This window comes from Cydia strobilella, chromosome 5 (genome assembly GCF_947568885.1).
Source record: "Cydia strobilella chromosome 5, ilCydStro3.1, whole genome shotgun sequence".
Taxonomy (NCBI): Eukaryota; Metazoa; Arthropoda; class Insecta; order Lepidoptera; family Tortricidae; genus Cydia; species Cydia strobilella.
This window is the reverse complement of record NC_086045.1, coordinates 8281059-8302457: the sequence shown is the minus strand read 5'-3', so window position 1 is coordinate 8302457 and position 21399 is coordinate 8281059. Positions and strand designations below refer to the sequence as shown.

Genomic DNA, 21399 nt, shown 5'->3' with positions numbered 1-21399 from the left:
TGGTGGGAGCGGGCGCGGCGCGTCACGCGTGCAGCGGCGGCCCGTCCGACTGCACGTCCTTGTCCTCGATGGCGGCTCGGTCCCGGGCCGGGCTGGTGCTCAGAGCCGGGCGGCCGCGGGCGCGAGCGGGGGTACAGCGCGGGCGGGGCGGGCGGGCGCGGCGCGTCACGCGTGCAGCGGCGACCCGTCCGACTGCACGTCCTTGTCCACGGTGGCGGCTCGGTCCCGGACCGGGCTGGTGTTCAGCCGGGCGGCCGCGGGCGCGGGCGGGGGTACAGCGCGGGCAGGGCGGGCGGTGGGAGCGGGCGCGGCGCGTCACGCGTGCAGCGGCGGCCCGTCCGACTGCACGTCCTTGTCCTCGATGGCGGCTCGGTCCCGGGCCGGGCTGGTGCTCAGAGCCGGGCGGCCGCGGGCGCGAGCGGGGGTACAGCGCGGGCGGGGCGGGCGGGCGCGGCGCGTCACGCGTGCAGCGGCGACCCGTCCGACTGCACGTCCTTGTCCACGGTGGCGGCTCGGTCCCGGACCGGGCTGGTGTTCAGCCGGGCGGCCGCGGGCGCGGGCGGGGGTACAGCGCGGGCGGGGCGGGCGGTGGGAGCGGGCGCGGCGCGTCACGCGTGCAGCGGCGACCCGTCCGACTGCACGTCCTTGTACTCGGTGGCGGCTTGGTCCCGGACCGGGCTGGTGCTCAGAGACGGGCGGCCGCGGGCGCGGACGGGGATACGGGGCGGGCGGTGGGAGCGGGCGCGGCGCGTCAAGCGTGCAGTGGCGGCCCGTCCGACTGCACGTCCTTGTCCTCGGTGGCGGCTCGGTCCCGGGCCGGGCTGGTGCTCAGAGCCGGGCGGCCGCGGGCGCGGGCGGGGGTACAGCGCGGGCGGGGCGGGCGGTGGGAGCGGGCGCGGCGCGTCACGCGTGCAGTGGCGGCCCGTCCGTCTGCACGTCCTTGTCCTCGGTGGGCGGCGCCACCGCGCGGTCTGACCCGTACCGCCGCGACAGGTCCAACATCTCTCGCAACCCCTGCAATTCAATCAATAACTATTTTATGAAACAATCTTACACGAATCAACCTAGTACAACTAGACGACGACATACATATAGTCTGTCAAGCTGAATATGTCAGTAGCAATCTCTAGGAAACTAACAAAAAGCAGCAATGTGAATCAAAACCGAACTCCCACTAGTTTTTTTTAGGCTGCTCGCGCTCAAGACGTATCAAAATTTGCCTATTTGCGATTGTGGTCGAATAAAATAGTTTTTGATAAGGTGAAGGGGGCCACGTGCGCCTGCCTCTTTGTGTTTTCAACTTTTCAGATACCTCACAAAATATAAATATCTATATAACAAGATTAATAAATATTTGTGATAAACACACAAATAAATGCCCTTACGAGGATTCGAACCCTGGACCTCCTGCTTCGTAGGCAGGTTCACTACCGACTAGGCTAGGAGGCCGTTAAAATAAATCACTAATATCACCTTAGACTGAGTACTTAAAGCCGGCTACAAACCAGAACGATTTATCGTAACATTTATAGACCGCATAATAATATCGTCAGTTATCGCCTCCCGGCTGATACTTTGTCAGATGATAGTTTAGATTCTATCATGAATTTAAAAAATAGTCAGCCGGTTGTATCGCGGTGGAAAGCTGGAAAGACCGTCAGTTGATTGTTTTTTCAGTCATCGCCTTCCGATTGATATTGTGTCAGATGATAGTTTAGGTGCTACTTTAAATTTGAAAAGACCGTCAGCTGGTCACATGAACATGTAAAAAATACGTGCCTTACCACTTAAGTCCGCAAAGTATGCGTAATAAGTAATCCGTTTATTGAAACGCCTGATGGAATGCTACATGCAAATTTTCATGATTTTGTTGTCAATTACAATCATTAAAATCCCTTAAGGTCCCTCCCGACCTGAGCAACCTGTATAGCCAAACAGACCCAACTGAGAAAGATCTGTTGTGAACGCATTTACCTTGTTTTCAGTGATGAGCCTGTGGTACACCTCTTCCTCCCTCCTTATCTCACCATTCTCCTCCATAGTCACAGCTTTGTACATGATACTGGTCATTTCATTGATTCTCTCTGCTTGTTTACGAATGAGCTGCGAAAATAAGTAATTGTGTAAAGTTACTAAGTCCACAGGTAACATATTTATGGTACACAGGTATTGACCATACAAAATAAATGACTTCTCTTCCCAACAATTCTTATGACGGTCAGCATCATACATTTTTTGCCTGTTTTTTCAACATCAAAGAAAACAGTTTCCCTAATGATATAAATAACAAATGCTCAATGAGAACTTATTACAAGAGAAAAGAAATACTAATAAAGGATCAAGATAACCAAGGCGCGGAACCGGTTTACTTATTTCAGTTTTACTCTATTAGTAACAACAAGAGAATTTTCCCCTTTGTTTTAACATTTTTAGTACCTACCAACATCGATAACTCGAAAACCATGTAACTTTTACTGGGGTCATGTTCGGCTGGGCGGAATGCCTAACTGCATTACTACACGTAAAAAATTAAAAGCGTTTAGCGTAAGCGTTTTTTTTTTTCTTCTTCAGTTGACCTACATGACACTGTAGTTCTGGGACAACCTGTATATAATTAAACTATGTTTGCCATAGATGTGATGTGATTTTTAACACATTGAGTACCGGGAACCCGCCTAGCGGTTCATAGTCGCTTTCCTCTACATTGTGGGATAACACTGGGATCGGCTAGGAGCGCAGTGCTACGAAAACGTTGGCAGTGAATGTGTTAAATTTATAGTGTAATCTTATTTCTACATATAACAGCCTGTTATTAAATTTGGCTAGCAAAATAACTTCATAAACTCTTTCGCACTCACATCTTGCTGTTTTTCATTGACAGCTGCTGTAAAATCTATTCTGGACTCCCATACTCTCTTCTCAGTGTGCTGTCTGTATTTAGACATGATGAGCTCCAAAGCCCGCCTGTGATCTTCTAGTGCAGCCCGGAGCTCGCCATTTTCACGTTGAACATCCCTCATTAAGCGAGATTCCCTTTCTATGCTGGCTATAAGTGCTCCACGGGGGCGTTCACGTGAAGCCTCGTTCAGTGTATCAACATCTTCTTTGTACTACAAACAAAACATTTTAGAGCATTATTTGCATGCCATAATTTTATATGTCAAAGAGGTCATTTCGTGACAATATGTATGGCAGTGGTGAGGTCACAAAACTGACTCATAAATGCAAGCAACAATAGGTGAATTTGCTTCATTATTGCAATTGTTGCATTGTTTTATCACACAGTTCCTATGACTACCTCCTGTGTACCATCATAGATCAGTACCAAAATATTGCATTGTCACCCAAGTTACGTTTTTTTACGTGTACCTACGTTTTTAACTTACAAAATTTAAGCTCAACTGAATAATGGGAAATGGTTTTATTTAGCTTGCAATATTTGACCCTAACAAACATATTAAAAATAATGCTACAAAAGTCACGACTATTTCATCTTGCTGCCTGTACAGACCAAGCTTCTTGCCATCAGTTTATTTGTAAAAACTACGTCGCTCATTGTTGTAACCGGACTTGACAAACGGATTTTGTGAGAAATTTCATTGTTAAAAGCGGTCGGCCATTATAAGCGGAGTCGTAAATTCGTAATAAACGGTTGTACTTTCATAGCAGCTTGTACTAAAACCAAACATGTGCCTTTACTTACATCACTATAAGAGGTTGGTTGTTATATGCAAAGTCGTACTAACTGGACTCCACTGTATATAAAGATCTGAATGACATATATATATAAGAATCAATTTTGCCCAGTCAGTGGTAATGCTTTACCTGTACATAACAAAGATTCAGCAACGTCATAGACCTAGCTGCTAAAAAAAGAGTATTTTACGGACCAGGCCATGTGTTCAGCCTGCCCAGCTTAGTGGTAAGCCAATTAGTGGTATCTCAAATCAAAATTGAATGCAAACATTATATACCTTAATAGTGTTATTCACGCCTGTCAAGTCTAAGTAGTCTAACAAGCTGTTGCTAATTGTTTTTCCTTATGTCATTTTGTTGTTTTGTTAAGGGAAAAAATTTAACAAAGGTTTGTCGAGTTTTATGAATAAGAATAATTCAATTAAGTAACAAATTCATTTCTTTTTGTGATACCACTGTCATGCTTATGACGGCAGGGGCTTTTACATAAAAGTGAGAATTGATGTAGCATATAAAATAATCCTATTATTAGTTCAATACTAAATATTTTGATAAGAAATTCCTTGTGTTTTACGCAAAATTTTATAAACAGAAAATTACAATATAGGTAACATCTAGCTACCCAGAAATCAAAACACCATCATAAGCATACAAGATAAGGTTACATGTTAAACCAGCATTATTGTTTGTTTTACCATGTTTTACAGCTTGCAATAGGATACCAACATGTGATAGGAATTCGTAGTAGTAGAACACAATATATCAGTCTAATTCATCCATTTTAACTACGTGGAATGAATACCGTATGGAACAATAGTTATTAGGCAGTAATGTTAGCATCACCCCACACTCCATCTTAATAAGCATAAATTACCTGTTTCATGGTATGGATTTGACGATATGCTGATTGAGTTTCAGTTAGCAAAGCATCCGATTCGGTTTCGCGTTCTTTAAGACGGCCAGCGAGTCTTTTTGCATCCAAAATTATTTGTTGTATGGTCAGTGACATCTGAAAAAACCAGCAACATAAAATACGCTCGCAGTACACGACTAAAACAGATTATTAACTAAACTGCACGAACCCTGAATTCCACACAAAACAATTACACGAATAACGTATCATCTAAGCGTTTTGCCACAGTTAATCCCGTGAAAATACCAATTTAAAATTGAGAAACAACAACGCACATCAGCTGTTTCGTGGATAGAATTTGGCGGCCATTAGCTTTCATGCCTTTCATGGACCGAGTGAACACTTGCACAGCGATTACTTCCAAATTCAGAGAATACAATTGAAACGGAAGCAAATGAAAGGTACATGCAACGTTGTAACGAAGTCTCCTTAGTGAAAAAGAGAGAGTAGATGGCTTGAAGAAAGTTTTTGAAAATATTTAATTTAGCAAGATTATTCGACACGACCTTGACGGGCGACTGTTCAGAAATCATACTGCTAGGACCCAAAAGAAAAGGGAGTATAGTTTTTTTTCTTCTTATTTACTGACAATTTGGGTTGACCAACTATAGAATAAAACTGGATTAGGCATGAGTGGTGGGCGTGGGGGGAACTGTCAAAATGGAATGATAGATCTTGAGGGCACTCCACACTCATGCCAATGAATAAGGAATCAAAACTCATGCGCAAACGCGAGTATGGAGTCTAGTTCCCTAATTAGAGAAATCGACTCCACACTCGCGTAGTCTGGAGCGAGCTTTGGCCAAACTTAAAGGTTGTAACACACCATCGCACCGTACCAAGGTCATTGTGTGACGTACCCATAAGTAAGAGCGAGAAAGCAATATCTCTTTCTCGCTATTACTTAGTATAGTTGGTCAAACCAAATTAGCAGTAAATATGAACAAAAAAATAATAATATTGTCTTCGGTTACCGCGATAGTTACTCATGAAATAAAACTATGAAAACGGATTATATCGCGTATATTGAATTTATAATACATCCCGACGTTTCGAACTCTTTACAGCGTTCGTGGTCAACGGGTGACTGAGGAAAAATTACAAAATGCAAAAATACCCACATACTAAAATAATGAACAATCATAGACTACAAACTTTAAGGCTGGTTGTACATGCAAAATCGGTTCATAAGGCTAGTTATACACTATAATTATTTTTCAAGTAAAGATATATATATATATACGCGATAAAAATAAACTATGCCGGCTCCAACCCTACACCACGGACCCGAGAAGATTTAATTCCCTCCTAAATTGTAGGAGGGTATCCCAATATGGGACCGGCAACAAACTCGGCGGGACACATCTTTTCAAAACATCAGAATGTCCAGCATCATCCAACACTACGGTCTCACAGTCTATGTCTCGCTTGCTCCTTTATCAGGTGGACTACAGGATCCCAAGCTGGTGGTAGAGAAAAGCCATCTTCCCTATTAAAGTTTGGATATTTCTTAATCTCAATGGCCTCGCGCAGCATTCTGGGTATGTAACGCTTCTCCTTGGCAAGAACCAGAGGCTTATCAAACTTGATTGAGTGATTGGCTTTATCCATGACATGCTCACAGACAGCAGACCTAGGTCGACGGTGCTTGACATCAGCTATGTGTTCCTTCACCCGAGTGGAAATGCTCCGTTTCGTCTGCCCGACATATGATAGGCCACACTCACAGTCCAGCCTGTACACTCCTGCAGTCTGTAGAGGGGTATTGCATTTTACAGGCCTCAGGAATTGTGACATCTTCTTCATTGGCTTGAAATATGTTTTTATAGATTTGCCCATCTCAGGACGAACTTAAAAAAGCGGATTTCCTTAGCGTATGCTCGTCATATTGATCGCATTCAAAGCATGCTTAAATGTAATCCACGTTTATTCTGGCAGCACATAGATAGCCTTAAGTCGATGGGAGGGTTTGCGTCCAAGGTTACCCTGGAAGGGAAACAATTCGTCGGAGTGGAAGCTGCGGAGGCCTTCTCCAGATTCTTTTCCAGTGTCTTTTTGCCTAACGTTCCTCGCCTTGATTTAACTACTCTACAGAGTAGTACCCAAAAAAGTTCTGCACAATATGTTAACATAAATAACATATCTATGCAGGATGTAGTGACTGGTATTAAACATCTAAAGGGTAATAGCTCAATAGGGCCCGACAACTTACCGGCTTATGTTGTCAAGGGATGTATGGATTTCTTTAAAGTTCCTATACATCACTTGTTTAATTTGGCTCTTTCTACTGGCAGGTATCCAAATCAGTGGAAAACAACGCGGGTAAGACCCATTCCAAAATCTAAGGACACTGCCAGTGTCGACAACTACAGGCCTATAGCCGTGCTGTCTACACTGGCAAAATTGTTCGAGTCGATACTTCACAGGCTGATAACAGGGCAAATAAAACCGTTCTTGTGTGACTCGCAGCATGGTTTTAGAGCGAAGCGCTCCGTAAACACCAATCTGATGATCCTGACTGATACTATATCTGAGCATCTTGATAAAGGCGTCCAGGTGGACGTACTTTATTTTGACTTCAAGAAAGCGTTCGATCGCGTGGATAACGATGTACTTTTACACAAGCTGAATGGTTTAGGCTTTTCGCCTAAGGTGCTCGCTCTATTTGCGAGTTATCTACGCGATCGACAGCAGTACGTTCGTCATGGATGCTTTGTTTCAGCTCCTTATCACACGAGATCTGGTGTCAGCCAGGGTTCCATACTCGGCCCTCTTTTGTTCGGGTTGATGGTCAACGATCTGGAGACAGTAGTTAAAAACGCTAAGTGCTTGCTATATGCTGACGACCTGAAGTTGATTTATGGTGTAAAAAATAGTGTAGACTGTATTTCTCTGCAGGATGATATTAATTCTGTGATGCGGTGGAGCGTTGAAAATAAACTCCTCTTTAATGTAGCCAAATGCTGTGTATGCTCATTCAGCCGAGCTGCAGAACCTCTTCTTGCGCAGTATACGCTCGGACCTGATGTGATTGACAGAGTCTCTTCTGTGAAAGATCTTGGGGTGGTGTTTGACTCGCGTCTTACGTTCCACGATCATATACGTAAGCTAGCCGATAGTTGTTTCAAAAGACTAGGCTTCGTGATCCGCAACGTCAAGGACTTCCGTGATGTTGAGGCCATAAAGCTTGTCTTTAACGCATTGGTGATAAGCAAGTTGGAGACCTCGTCAATTGTGTAGAACCCGTATGAGTCGACTTACGCCTTACTTCTAGAGAAGATTCAAAAGGCTTTTCTTAGATTTTTGTATAAGAAAATATATGGGCTTTACCCATTTTTATATCCAACCAAGTTTTTGCTCGGAACACTCGGTTACAACTCTCTAGAAGTAAGGCGTAACTGCGACTTACTTGCTACCGTTTGTCGCATGCTGCGTGGCGAATCAGACTGCCCTGATCTTGTGAGTCGCGTGCTTAGACTGCACGTACCGGATATCCCTAGGATTAATCTGAGACCGCGGGTGCGCCCACTGTTGGCGGTGCCGGCGGCGCGCACTGTGTCACGCAGAAATTCGCCGCTCCCTCGAGCACTGACATTACTCAATGCGCTCCTGACGTCAGCACCTGATTGTGATTTGTTTGCATGGAGATGGACGACTGTGTACCGTGAATGTCTGAAGTATTGTGAGACGATCGATGATAGGCCTTCCACAGTCGGTGTATAATACTATGTTATGTGAGGTGTTATTTCTGTTTCTTCCTGTGTATTTTGTATCTTGTACTATATTTCAAACACCCTAGGTCGCACTGTGTATAGGAAACCTACTCATACTGATAGGTACTTAAATGGCAAATCGCATCACCATCCCAGTCAACTTGTTACAGTAGGCAAATCTTTGTTTCAGAGAGCCCAGAGGATATGTGATGACCAGCATCTGGCCGCGGAGCTCCAGCATGCCAGGCGCGCGCTCCAGGCAAACGAGCTCAGGATACCGCGGGTCAACCAGAGGTCCCACATTAAGATCCCCACAGTCGAGCGCAGGCCTGCCATTCTGCCTTTTGTCAGGGGGGTCACGGACAGGATCAGCCACATCTTGAAGCGTGCTTCTATAAAAACATATTTCAAGCCAATGAAGAAGATGTCACAATTCCTGAGGCCTGTAAAATGCAATACCCCTCTACAGACTGCAGGAGTGTACAGGCTGGACTGTGAGTGTGGCCTATCATATGTCGGGCAGACGAAACGGAGCATTTCCACTCGGGTGAAGGAACACATAGCTGATGTCAAGCACCGTCGACCTAGGTCTGCTGTCTGTGAGCATGTCATGGATGAAGCCAATCACTCAATCAAGTTTGATAAGCCTCTGGTTCTTGCCAAGGAGAAGCGTTACATACCCAGAATGCTGCGCGAGGCCATTGAGATTAAGAAATATCCAAACTTTAATAGGGAAGATGGCTTTTCTCTACCACCAGCTTGGGATCCTGTAGTCCACCTGATAAAGGAGCAAGCGAGACATAGACTGTGAGACCGTAGTGTTGGATGATGCTGGACATTCTGATGTTTTGAAAAGATGTGTCCCGCCGAGTTTGTTGCCGGTCCCATATTGGGATACCCTCCTACAATTTAGGAGGGAATTAAATCTTCTCGGGTCCGTGGTGTAGGGTTGGAGCCGGCATAGTTTATTTTTATCGCGTATATATATATATCTTTACTTGAAAAATAATTATAGTGTATAACTAGCCTTATGAACCGATTTTGCATGTACAACCAGCCTTAAAGTTTGTAGTCTATGATTGTTCATTATTTTAGTATGTGGGTATTTTTGCATTTTGTAATTTTTCCTCAGTCACCCGTTGACCACGAACGCTGTAAAGAGTTCGAAACGTCGGGATGTATTATAAATTCAATATACGCGATATAATCCGTTTTCATAGTTTTATTTCAAAAAAAAATACTTATCCTTTTTTTTGGGTGCTACTGGAGCTAGTACTAGTGTAAGACAAAGATAGTATGAGTCTCTCTGTTTATGTCTGAAATGAGACAGTCCTTTGACAAACTATATATTACGAATAAAAAAAATGTATATACTCTGCAAGGGCCTGACACTCTTTGATAGAGAAAGATAGTCTTATTGCGATTCCTATAAGAGGAAAGAGAAAATAGTGCCATGCTTTGTCCTTATCAGCGACCGGGTGGAGGCGATGGCGAAATACCGAAATTTATAAGAGTGAAAGAGAATAAATCCTATGCTGCAAATTTATGAATATTCTTTCTCTTACCCCCGGTCGCTCGGTGGCGCGTCTATAAATACTTGTATATACTATGTCTATGATACTCTGACACAGCGACCTTGTCAGTAAAAAAGGCGGCAAATTAAAAAAAAATTGGCGCGATGAGTTACTTCCCATGGAAAATTTGAATTTTGTGCCTTTATCTACTGACAAGTTGGGTGTGTTTCAGTATATTTACTTTGAGATAACAAGAAAACCTATAGGTATAGGTATGAACCGTATGAAAACAAAGCGTGAGTAGGTGTACCTATCGATAAATTTAATAAAAAAATGCGATGGTCGAACCCAGGGCGCGAGTCGACTCTAACGTGGCCGGTTTTTTTAAAAATTTTATCCGATTTTTCTTTGAAGAAGGAATTGAGGGAACTTCAAATAATATACGCACCTGTATAGCAGATTGAGCATTATTTATTTATTTTTTCTAATAATATTCAGTTACTATAGGCATGTTTTATAAGCTCTTAGTCCACTCAATTTGTTTTAAACTGACCATTAACAAAACGGATTTTTAAACATGTTGTTATTTGCAGTTGTGTTTCTTTATTTCTTACAATTGGTGACATTGGTGTTAGAACCAATATGAAATAATATGACTTAACTTTATATGAATTTGACTATTTAGGTACTACCGTACAGAAAGGAAACTTCCCACAAAAACGAAGTTTGACAGCGGTTCAGGGACGAATCATCTATCAACTATCCCTTTCGGCTATTTAGGGTTGTCAAAATTCAAGTCAGTACTTAACATGATAGATATTGTGATCAGACATTGGCTTTCAGGGGGCTAAACATAATGACAGGTACGGAGTTCCTACATTGATAAACTCAATAATTATTGATGCTTCTCGATTAATTATATTAGAGATTGCTTCAAGTTTTGTGTCAGAATATAGTTTTATTGGAAATATTGACATGAAACAAAACATGAACTAAATTCCCTTCTTCTTTAGTTTAAAGGGATTTTTGAAACTTCATTCATATTTTTTCCTAGACTAGCAATCAAATGCCTATGCTTTGTGTAAACTTTATCATCCTCCTCTAAATAATACTTACAAATAATATTAGAATAGAATAAGATTTTATTTGTAAGCACAAACAAACATTACATAATATACAAGAAAACATAAAATAAGATTAAAGTGCCACGAAATGGCCTCATCTCAGCATGTTGCTGGTGACTTCCAGCACTGATCTTCCGATGAGACCATCAGGTGTGAAAAATCACACATATTCAGTCACAAATGAAGCTGGAGGTGATCTATAAGTTTAATTTATTGATATAGGAACTCCCTACCTGTCAAAAGAAAGATCCCGATGTCTGATATGATATGACTTGACTTGGTTAGGCATGATTTGGTTTTATTATTTTAGGATGTCACTTGTCAAATTTCACTTATCCCAAACATATTTTTAAATATTTCTGTCAGTCCATGCTCATCCATATACTTAGAAAGTCCACTCATATCTGCATGCTTAGAGCGAACTGATGAACTTGGAAAATGGATTTCTTGAAACTTGTGAAATTTTTGTTCTTTTTCACTAAGTTCAAAAGTTTCAGTCATTTTTATAACAATTTTTTTCCATGACATACTTTTAATAATTGACCACCATTGTTTACAGTCACTGCCTGCACCTTCAACACAAATAATACCAGGCTTCCCAGGCAAGCAAAACCCTGTCAGGTTTAAATCTTTTGCCATTGATTCTATTTCATCTCTTTTTCTTTTGTTGTATATATGGTGGGAATAAATCCACAATCTGACAAATTTATCATCATCTGTACATTTTGATTCAGGAATGATATAAGCACTAGCTTTGTCGGTGAGCTGTTCAGTAAATTTTGTTAAGTTGTCTTGTAACCATGACACTGCAGAATATATGCAAACTTCTCCAACAAAATTTTCTTTAAGAAAGTTGGACATTTCTGCATTCAGGCTTGTCTCCTGGTAGCGATTCAATTGGTTACACCTTACATACAGGTCTGGTTCTTCACTTGGATAGAAGCTAGGTAAGTTAACACAGACTTCTAATTTTGAACCATCTAGATTAAGGTTTAAAATAAAATCTAAATGACCTGGACTGTATTCTGTCTCTGATTCATTCTCCACAAAATCAGCCATGTCAACAAGTATATTAGTATCAGTTAAAATTATATCATCGTTGTTTGGATACATGGATTTCAGTAGTTCATATTCACTTAATTGCTCTGTTAGACAGTTTGTGAGCTTTTCTTTAAATGAACCTTCAGAAGCTGCCATTGCTCAACAAACTATTTGACCTTGCTGATTCTTTTAACTATATATTTTTACAATACTCCGTCGGAGGTATATGTTTAGGATTATGTGGCAAGAGAACATTTGGTATAATACTAATTATTGTTAAAAGTACATTAACCCAACCGTGACTGTGACGTACATTTTATTATTGTCTGCAATGCAAGTAGTGCAAGTGCAAAATAAAAATAAGTGTCACTTTTTTTTTTTTATCGGCCTTTTTTTTTATATTCGTCCTTCTGGACAGGCTAAGACCATAGGCCATACTGTCCAATACTGCCTCTTCTTCAGTAAGATTAAATTTCGGCCTTCTGGACAGGCTAAAACCATAGGCCATACTGCCTCTTCTTTGGTAAGAAAAATTAGATTAAATTTCATAAGTTTGATCATAAGCCCTATCTAGTTCGCTAATCAGCGAAATCGACTCCACACTCGCGTTCGCGGATTCGCGCCGCGTATTGGCCGCGTAGTTTGGAGTAACCTTAAGGCCTCAAAATAGGATAGGATAGGATTTTTTCTCTTTCACTCTTAAAAATTTCGCCATCGCCTCCTACCTATGATGCCACCCGGTCGGTGATATCATAGAGTGTCGTATGCTGCCCAAATATTATAAGGGCCCTCCACTCAAACGCGAGTCTGGAGCCTAGTTCGCTAATCAGCGAACTAGGCTCCACACTCGCGTTCGCGGCTTCGCGCATAAGTGTGGAGGGCCCTATACGAATATTCTTTTTCTTACCCCCGGCCGCTCGGTGGCGCGTCTATAACTACCTTGTATACATATACTATGTCTATGGGCGCTAGTACTAGTGTAAGACTAAGATAGTATGATTCTCTCTGTCTACGTTTGAAATGAGACAGTCCTTTGACAAACTTATATATTTAATTTCATGTATTTTTTTCTTAAGCGGCCTCCATACTCGTGCGCGAGTGTGGAGTCTAGTTCGCTAATCAGCGAAATCGAGTGTGGAGGGCCTTTTATTTGGGATTTGCATGGGATTTGGGAGCGGACCACTGCTTTGTACGCAATAATTTTGACTTTGAGACTTTGACGTTTGTACCTCCGATCCGGTCAAATTCAATGCTAAATTGTTTCGCATTTGATTTTAATAAACAAAATAGGTTTTTTTATAGATCACATCAGTAACATCAGTTCAATACTTGATTTTATATCGTTCTAAGAGCAATAGTCTTACGAATAACCGATTATGGCATCGCCACTGGAACAATTTGTGAACAATGTAAGAGCCATGTCTGGATCTGGTTAGTTGAATTAACCTTTTTATTAGTTAGTGGCTTAGTTACTTTTGGATTGCGTCTATTTATTACTGTTTCTTGCCCATTACGGTTTAAACTTGCATTCTTTTCCCAACCACTATGAACCTTTGAAGCCTACACATGACTTGTTATTGTTACCATTGCTTGTTGCTATTTTTCTTTAAACCGAAATTATGACATTGTATTATTTATTCAGGGAACTTTCGGGAACTGTGTGACATTATTGGAAAGTCAGACGAAATTCTTCAGAGGAACAGTGCCCATCTTACTACTGTTTTGGAGACTCTAGATATTCAGCAACATTCGCTTGGTGTTTTAGCTGTCCTTGTTGCCAAGTTTTCACTACCACAGGTAAAAATTAAAACTAAAAAAAATCTAATATTTTAAAAAATGTGACACCTTATCTTATAGCATATAACCAGCAAAAAATCAAGACAATTCAAATGTCAAAATACTTTTGCTTTTCAGTAGTTAGGCATAAAATTAAAATTATCCATAATTTGATGCATCACATCTTCATTATTATCTTTATCCCTATCCTGTTTTATCTATATAGGTTCAAATCTCCAAGTGTAGCCTTACAAGTTATAATACAGCTACATCATGGGTTGGCAAACACAAACAGTATGTAATCACTACTTTTATTGTTTCAGGGAAATAATGATGTTGATAGATCTGTAATTTTTCAACAAATCCATGACTTTATCAACAATTGCAATGGGGAGCAAGTCCGATTTGCACCTGATTTGTGTAAGTATAGGTTTTGTCCCTATCCCTATTTCTTCATATTCTGAAGCACCAATACCTGCACCAATATCTTTAATGTGTCTGTTTCTAATAAACTATTGAACAATTTTCAGGATCGTTTAGAACCTAAGTTGTGAAATATAAAATTAAATTTTAAGCATAGAGCACAAGACAAGATAAGGACCACGAGATGCGTACAGCGCCATCTACTCCAGTATTCAAACTCAGGGGCACAATGTTTTCTTAGAATTGAAAACATCATAGACAATAATTTATTTCAACTACCAATACTACCATTAATAAAATTTATGGTTTAATTTTCAGATGCTGACCTGTGCCACTTACTGACAGACCACCTTGTTGATCTCAAGCAACCGGTTAGAGGTATAGAAATTCTAAAGAAGGCCATAAGGAAAATACAGCTGTTTGACTCACAGCTGACTTCCATACACGCAGACTTATGCCAGCTATGTTTGCTGTCCAAGTGTATGAAGCCGGCGATTGAGTTCCTAGATACTGATGTTACTGGAATTAGTTCTGAGGTAATGTTCGCATGGGAGTAACTGCTTATATCCGTATGCTCCATAATGAGGTAAAAAAAGCTATAACACAATAATAGAAGAAATACGCTTCTTTCATACATAAATGTTGCACAGTTAGAAACAACCTGCCAGCCTTTTATCCAAAATGGCCCTGACCTGGTAGATGCCCAGTGAATGAAGGGCCGTCTTGAATTTACTTGTCGCCGTTATATGGAGCAAGAGATGGGTGTATTGGGAAAGGGGCGGGAGGGAGTTGACCCTAACTGCCTAGGCCAAAATCATAGAAAGAATATGATTCAAGCCCTACACCCCAACAGAGAGTAATAGATTGAAAAGAAGGTGGTTATGCTCTCCTATTTGCTTGCTGCAAAATTGTAATTATTATCAATGGAATTAATTCATAAAGTGGCTATGCACTTTTGCAGCTCGCTGTACATTGTGACTGTTATGAGCTAGTACCGTATAATATGACACTGATGTATTTGTGTGTTTATCTGAATTTTTATAGTCTTTAACTATTACAAAAATACCATGATATTTTTGCGAAAATAAAAAACTACTAAGAAATCCCTTTAAAATATTGCATTCTTGTAATTTTTATACGTAACTTTTTCAGCTGGGCGGCAACAATGACTCGAAACATTTCCTCTTATACTATTACTATGGAGGAATGATTTACTTGGCAATGAAGAACTATGAGCGAGGCCTCTACTTTTTCGAAGTAGTAGTGACTGTACCTGCTATGGTTGTCTCCCACATTATGCTTGAAGCCTATAAAAAGTACATTCTAGTTTCACTTATCTTACATGGAAAGGTGAGTTTTTACTAATCAAATTTTGAAAGTACACTTACAAGTAGAGTCTACTCAATAGGCTTAGCACGAGTGCGCCGTAACAGTGTCCGCGAGATAGATTACTCGCCCCTTTCTAATTAATACAGATAAAATAAGTTTTTGGCAAAAAAATCATGTTTGGTACAAGCTTTTATCACTGACTGTACTTTTCTTTCCACAGGCAACTAATACTCATCGAGACAATTAACACCAACGCAACCAAACACAATTAGGTTGCGATGTTTCATCATAGAGTTCCTATGGCCACCTCTTGTCTCCATTATCAGATCAGCTCGATGGTACCATAATATTGCATTGTCACCCGACTTACATTTTTTTTTTTTTCAAATTCAAATAATTTATTTCAGAATAAAAATTCCATATACAATTACATTTACATTTAAAATAAAATAACTAATCCTAAATTAAAACTAAATATGTTAGTAACAATAGGTAATACTTAGAACAACTATGTTAGTACACAGGAAATAATTTGTTACATACATATGTACCTATGCAACATTTCAGTTCAATCGGATCGGTAACAGGGAAGTGGGTCAAATAGACGCACAGACAACAGGACAGGTGAAACTAAAGTGAGGGTAGTTCTGTCGCGGTGCACTCGTGCTTAAGAATAAGAATAAGAAATATTTATTAGCACAAAAAAACAACTAAAAACAACATAAAGTAACATACCACGATCCATGTAGTGTAAATAAAACATGGAATGAACTTTTAACACTTGTATTATGTAGAAACACAAATTATTTGCAACCCGTAACAACATGCGATGGCCATGATTGTTTAAGAAGAAAATTGAAGGAAAAAAGTGTTGCCATAACAGTTTGGTCATAGACAACATGAAAATATGCTTAGCATACTTCTGTAGGAAATTGCCTCGCGAAGCAGCTTGGTCTGGACAGGACAGAAGTGCAGTATCGGAAAGGCATTGCGCCTTTGACGGTGCTTTTGCCTCGAGTGGGGTACAGTGCAACTAGTGCAAGGCCACTTTATGAATGAATTCCATTCATAATGTGTCCATGCAATTTTGCAGCTCTTTGTACGTCTACACAGACCAAGCTGCTTCGTGCGAGTTTCCTCTCGAAGAAACACGTTCTGAGTGGATGCAGAGTAACAATACTTATCAGAAAAGGTGTACAATTATGTTAAATTAATAAATAATTATTAAATGTGATGCAAAATACTTACCTGAGTACCAACGGAATTTTATTTTTCCTGAAATGGACAGAGGTACTTGCTAGAACCTAGTGCCTACCTTTATAAACTTTTCAGTTTTTAAGTGTATTACTTGGCTTATTCCGTCATTGCAGATTCTACCCATGCCTAAATACACATCGCAAGTGGTAGGAAGGTTTCTGAAGCCCTTGTCCGTAGCCTACCACGAGCTGGCAACGTCGCAGCACGCTGCCATCAAACACCGCGAGACCTTCGTCAGGGACAAGAACATGGGAATAGTTAATCAAGTAAGTGTTTATGTGGACTATTAGATATGCCCGCGTGGGATTCTTCCCAGGCGTTACCTATACTTTAATAGGTGTGGTCCACACAGAACGAGCTGCCTTGCGAGGAAGTTGCCGCAGCAATTCGTCCGATGCAAACGCACGCGCGGCCTTAATGCTTACAGCACTGGCCTATGTCAAATCATTTATTTGCCATACGTACACAAGTATACATGCAAATATACAATAAATAGTACTAGTTACATTACAATAATATTTTTACATAGTTACTATTTACTACTAAAAACAAAAAGTACATTTTTATTTACAGCCGCACGAATCATTTAGTTTACCTAATTAATAAATTAAATTAAATAATTAGAAAAAAAAGTCAAATACTAAATGTAAATCTAAATAAAAAATATAATAAGTAATTCTAATGTCTAATCTAGTGCGTTTGCAAAATATTCGTCAATTGTATAATAAGGTCTGCTTAAAAAATATTGCTCTGTCGAATGTATTTATATCGCATCATCTAGTTTGTTATGTTTGTTATGTAGTATACTACAAAAACTATACTGGTGAGATGTATCTCACCAATATCGCATAGTCCTTTTTTAACCCTGTGAACGCCAAGAACCCAGTGAAGTGAGTTCTGAAGCCCATATCGTCAAGAACTGAAAAGAGTTTTGCCATACCTACGCCTAATTACCTACGTTGTTATAGTAACATTCAGGCTGCCAACGGTCTATTCTAAAATTTTTGGGTAGGTATGATCAATCACGTTAAGGGGTTGGTTGACCCTTCTGAGAATCTTAATCTAACCGATTTTTGTCCTGACACTTGAGCCTAATATAAGGCGGTTATCACACTGGATGCGATTTGCACGTCGTAAGTCAGAGCCGTCCCTTCCATCAGAAGTTGATTTTGGGTACTGGCTGTTATACTATTAAGCAGTCTATGAAACACCAGTTCCCGGTAGTAAATTAAAAAGTTAGTATGCGTAACTTATGACAATGCACAATTAAATTAGGGAATCATTGAGCAGGTCTGTGTTGGCGTGAGCTGTAAACTTAGATGTCTGTAAAATTAAATATGATACCCGTACCAACCCGTACGTATTATATTATTTATATGGGTAACTTATAATCTTCGTAACACAATGGAATCAAACGTGGATGAATTATAAAAGTCAAGGCTAGTGGCGTAGCGTGAACTAATCTAGCCGTGGGCGAAATCGCATCTGCGAGGCCCTTTTCTTTCACTATGTCCGAAGGGGCCTCGCGCGAGGCCCCCCTTGGGGCGCGAGGCCGTGGGCGACGGCCCACTTCGCCCACGCCTAGCTACTCCACTGGTCAAGGCCTTAACTTTGTACATTTTTTTTTGCAAATCACCCGCATAAATTGACGGTTGACTGGTAGAGAATGCCATTAGGCATTAAGTCCGTCATTTGTACATTATTTTTATGTTTTGTGCAATAAAGCTTAAATAAATACTAATAACATTATTCTTAAACGCGCTACAAGCCTCAATTAACTATTAACCGTTGACGTATGAGGCTTGTAAAGTTTTATTTTAACAACAACACATTTTAACTTCTTCATTCGTCTTATTCATGATATTAAATCACATTTAGAAACGGGTCTATCGCGAATTTATTTTGTTGCCTTTATTTACCGACGTTTCGACACAGGTTTCACTGGTCGTGGTCGCGGCTAACCCTAAGCCGCGACCACGACCAACCCTAAGCCGCGACCACGACCAGTGAAACCTGTGTCGAAACGTCGGTAAATAAAGTTAACAAAATAAATTCGCGATAGACCCGTTTCTAAATGTGATTTAATATGTGTTCAAACCGCGAAAGTTTTAAATGTTATTCATGATTTCAGGTTTTAAACTCTATGTACAAGAAGAACATTCAAAGGCTAACAAAAACATTCCTGACGCTTTCCCTAAGCGACGTGGCGGCCCGCGTGCAGCTCGCCGGCCCGGCGCAGGCCGAGACCTACATTCTTAATATGGTAAATACTGTTGTTTCCTGTATACACCTGTGGGCAATATAAAAATAAAATTAAGGGAAAACGATAACTTTAGATTAATCATATTGGATCTTTTATTATACTTTTGGATTAATTGATCTACTACCTAGCGTTATACCGCGGCCTTTGCCGGGGACCGCTTTCCTACTAGCCTTTCTCCACTTAGCCCGATCCTGGGCGTCCTCTCGTGTGAGCCCGTTTTAGACCGCGAGCCAAGGACAGATTTCCATGACCAATCGCCTCCCGGGCGATAACTTGTATAGTGGTTAACGGCTATGTATGATGAACCCTCGTAGATGTCAGCTGCCGCTCCGTTGGTGGGTTGAGGAATGGTATTAGCCACCGAAACACGAAAAAAAATGTTTGTTCAAAAGTATGCTCCTATTCTGCAGATAACATGAAACTTTGCATGCATGTAGCTTATCCAGGTACCTACAAAAAGAATCCAAAGTAGAAACAAGTCGTCAAGTGGTCGTTTTGTACTCTGCAAGTAATTGGGTAGGTACGGGACCTTGGTTGGAGTACTTTAGGAGTTAAATGACAACAGCTAGTACTAAAAAAAACTAGAGAAATTCATCCCTCTTAGCAAATATCTACCCTATTCCTATTACCTTTTCTTTATACCAAAATCGCATAATGTGACGGATGAACTTACCCGAGTTTGAAGTTAAGCTACTCACTTAACCTTTTCGAAGCCGTGTCAAACACAAAAGCTGTCACTAGGACGCCACGGCACCGGAGTGTCAAAACTGAAGTTGAACTTTATGCATATGCACCTAGGCCTATGTTGCTCTGTGGTCTGTGACGGATTAATCTGTCTTCGTCGTTGGACCTACGGTGCGGATATATCCGTCATTGGCGTCAAAAAGGTTAATTACTATTTGCAGATTGAAGAAGGTGAAATATACGCTATGATAAACCAGAAGGATGGCATGGTGGTGTTCTTAGACAGTCCGGAGAAGTACGCCTCGCCCGAGACGCTGTGCGTGCTGGAGCAGCAGATGGCCGCGTGCACCAAGCTGCACCAGTATATACAGGAAATGGATGAACAGATTCAAGTCAATCCTCAGGTAACTAGTGGATCTGTGAGCTGTAGACCTCGCGATAAGCTTTATAATAAAAAATACATCGTTGAGTCGTTATCACAGGGAACTCACAATGGTCTTAAGTGCCATAGGCCATACTGGCCAATTGGATTAGTCTTTATGTCTATTTCCACCACTTTTAACATTTTGCAAAAAAACGAAAGTACAGAAAAATTCTATCGAACTACCGAACCTGCTCACAATTGCATGAGAATAGGTTGAGAAATGCGAGCTGCAGAGGAGAAGGCATTTAAATTCGTCGTAATTGGAGTGACATGTTTCATGCTTCTTGGGAGTCCTTTATCATTCTGATTACTTTGACGGCTGAGGCGTACTAAGCTCATGGACATGTCGCTCCTAAGCAAAGAGTTATTGATTGGAGGAGAGGTGTAGTCTAAAAAAAAAATATTGTCCCCGAGTTTGGCAGATGCACTAGATGGTGTTATATGCTATTATTGTACAGTCAGTCAATTGTCTAATGTCTACTTTTGACAACCAGCACTACCGCATAATTTACAAGAGGATGTACCTAAGCGACATCTGTCAAAGTCAAATCACGATTTTTCTTACTAAAAGTTACAGTTACAGTTTAGACGAAGACTATTTTCAGATTTTCATCCGCCTAAATCTCGCCGCAGTGACCAGCAAACCGACACTAGTCGTTTACACGGTGCCTTTTTAGTACCAGTCATTAGCACGCCGTCACACTCCATGACTCCACAGCCGACGGTGCTAGGCGCCAGTCTAATTACACCCTTATTTACTTTACGGCACGGAGGCGTGCTAGCGACTGGCCGACTGGAAAAAATTGCCGCGTGTTCTATTCCGTGCCAGCGCTGGCATGCCGCGTAAAAATGGCGCCGAAAGTGTTTATACGGTGCCTTTTTTAGGCGGCTGAAAATAGTCTTCGTCTAAACCGACCTTAAGATTTTATGCCTCTTGTAATAAACAAAGTTATAAATAGGAAATCATCCCCGAAAACCGCGATGTATGTTCATAAACATCCTTTTATAAAAACTATATACTATGTATGTATGTGTACTTAACTATAAGTATTTCTTTTCAGTATGTGAAAAAGTCAGTTGGAAGCCATGATGAAGAAATGCCCGGAACAAACACAAAAACAACTTATTCCATGTAATTATAGTATCCTGAACTGTACATAATTGTTGTTTCTTTAATAAAAACACACATTTTAGAAACAATATACCATTTTAATCCAATTATTCCAATATTACCAATAAGAT

At 40.8% G+C, this 21399-nt stretch overlaps 3 protein-coding genes across 4 annotated transcripts; 1 reads left to right on the top strand and 2 right to left on the bottom strand.

The window, feature by feature from the left end:
- Positions 1-281: 281 nt before the first annotated feature.
- LOC134741402 (FGFR1 oncogene partner 2 homolog) lies at positions 282-5082 on the bottom strand. Of its 2 annotated transcripts, none has more exons than XM_063674172.1 (5): positions 4885-5082; positions 4571-4705; positions 2859-3110; positions 1975-2103; positions 282-1014 (listed from the first exon to the last, which is right to left on the bottom strand). In XM_063674172.1, the coding sequence occupies exons 2-5, from the start codon at positions 4703-4705 to the stop codon at positions 904-906; spliced, it is 627 nt and encodes a 208-aa protein (XP_063530242.1). In that variant the 5' UTR covers positions 4885-5082; the 3' UTR covers positions 282-903. The 2 variants fall into 2 exon arrangements, with proteins under 2 accessions (XP_063530242.1, XP_063530241.1); XM_063674171.1 differs by having other exon boundaries at positions 289-1014; positions 4779-5078.
- Positions 5083-10340: 5258 nt separating this feature from the next.
- LOC134741849 (RWD domain-containing protein 2B) lies at positions 10341-12319 on the bottom strand. The gene has a single exon (XM_063674743.1). The coding sequence runs from the start codon at positions 12155-12157 to the stop codon at positions 11282-11284; it is 876 nt and encodes a 291-aa protein (XP_063530813.1). The 5' UTR covers positions 12158-12319; the 3' UTR covers positions 10341-11281.
- Positions 12320-13239: 920 nt separating this feature from the next.
- LOC134741400 (COP9 signalosome complex subunit 3) lies at positions 13240-21318 on the top strand. Its single transcript, XM_063674168.1, has 9 exons — positions 13240-13432; positions 13644-13798; positions 14101-14197; positions 14519-14736; positions 15353-15550; positions 16900-17052; positions 18918-19049; positions 19955-20137; positions 21219-21318. Exons 1-9 carry the CDS (start codon positions 13378-13380, stop codon positions 21291-21293), a joined length of 1266 nt encoding a protein of 421 aa, XP_063530238.1. The 5' UTR covers positions 13240-13377; the 3' UTR covers positions 21294-21318.
- Positions 21319-21399: the final 81 nt, after the last annotated feature.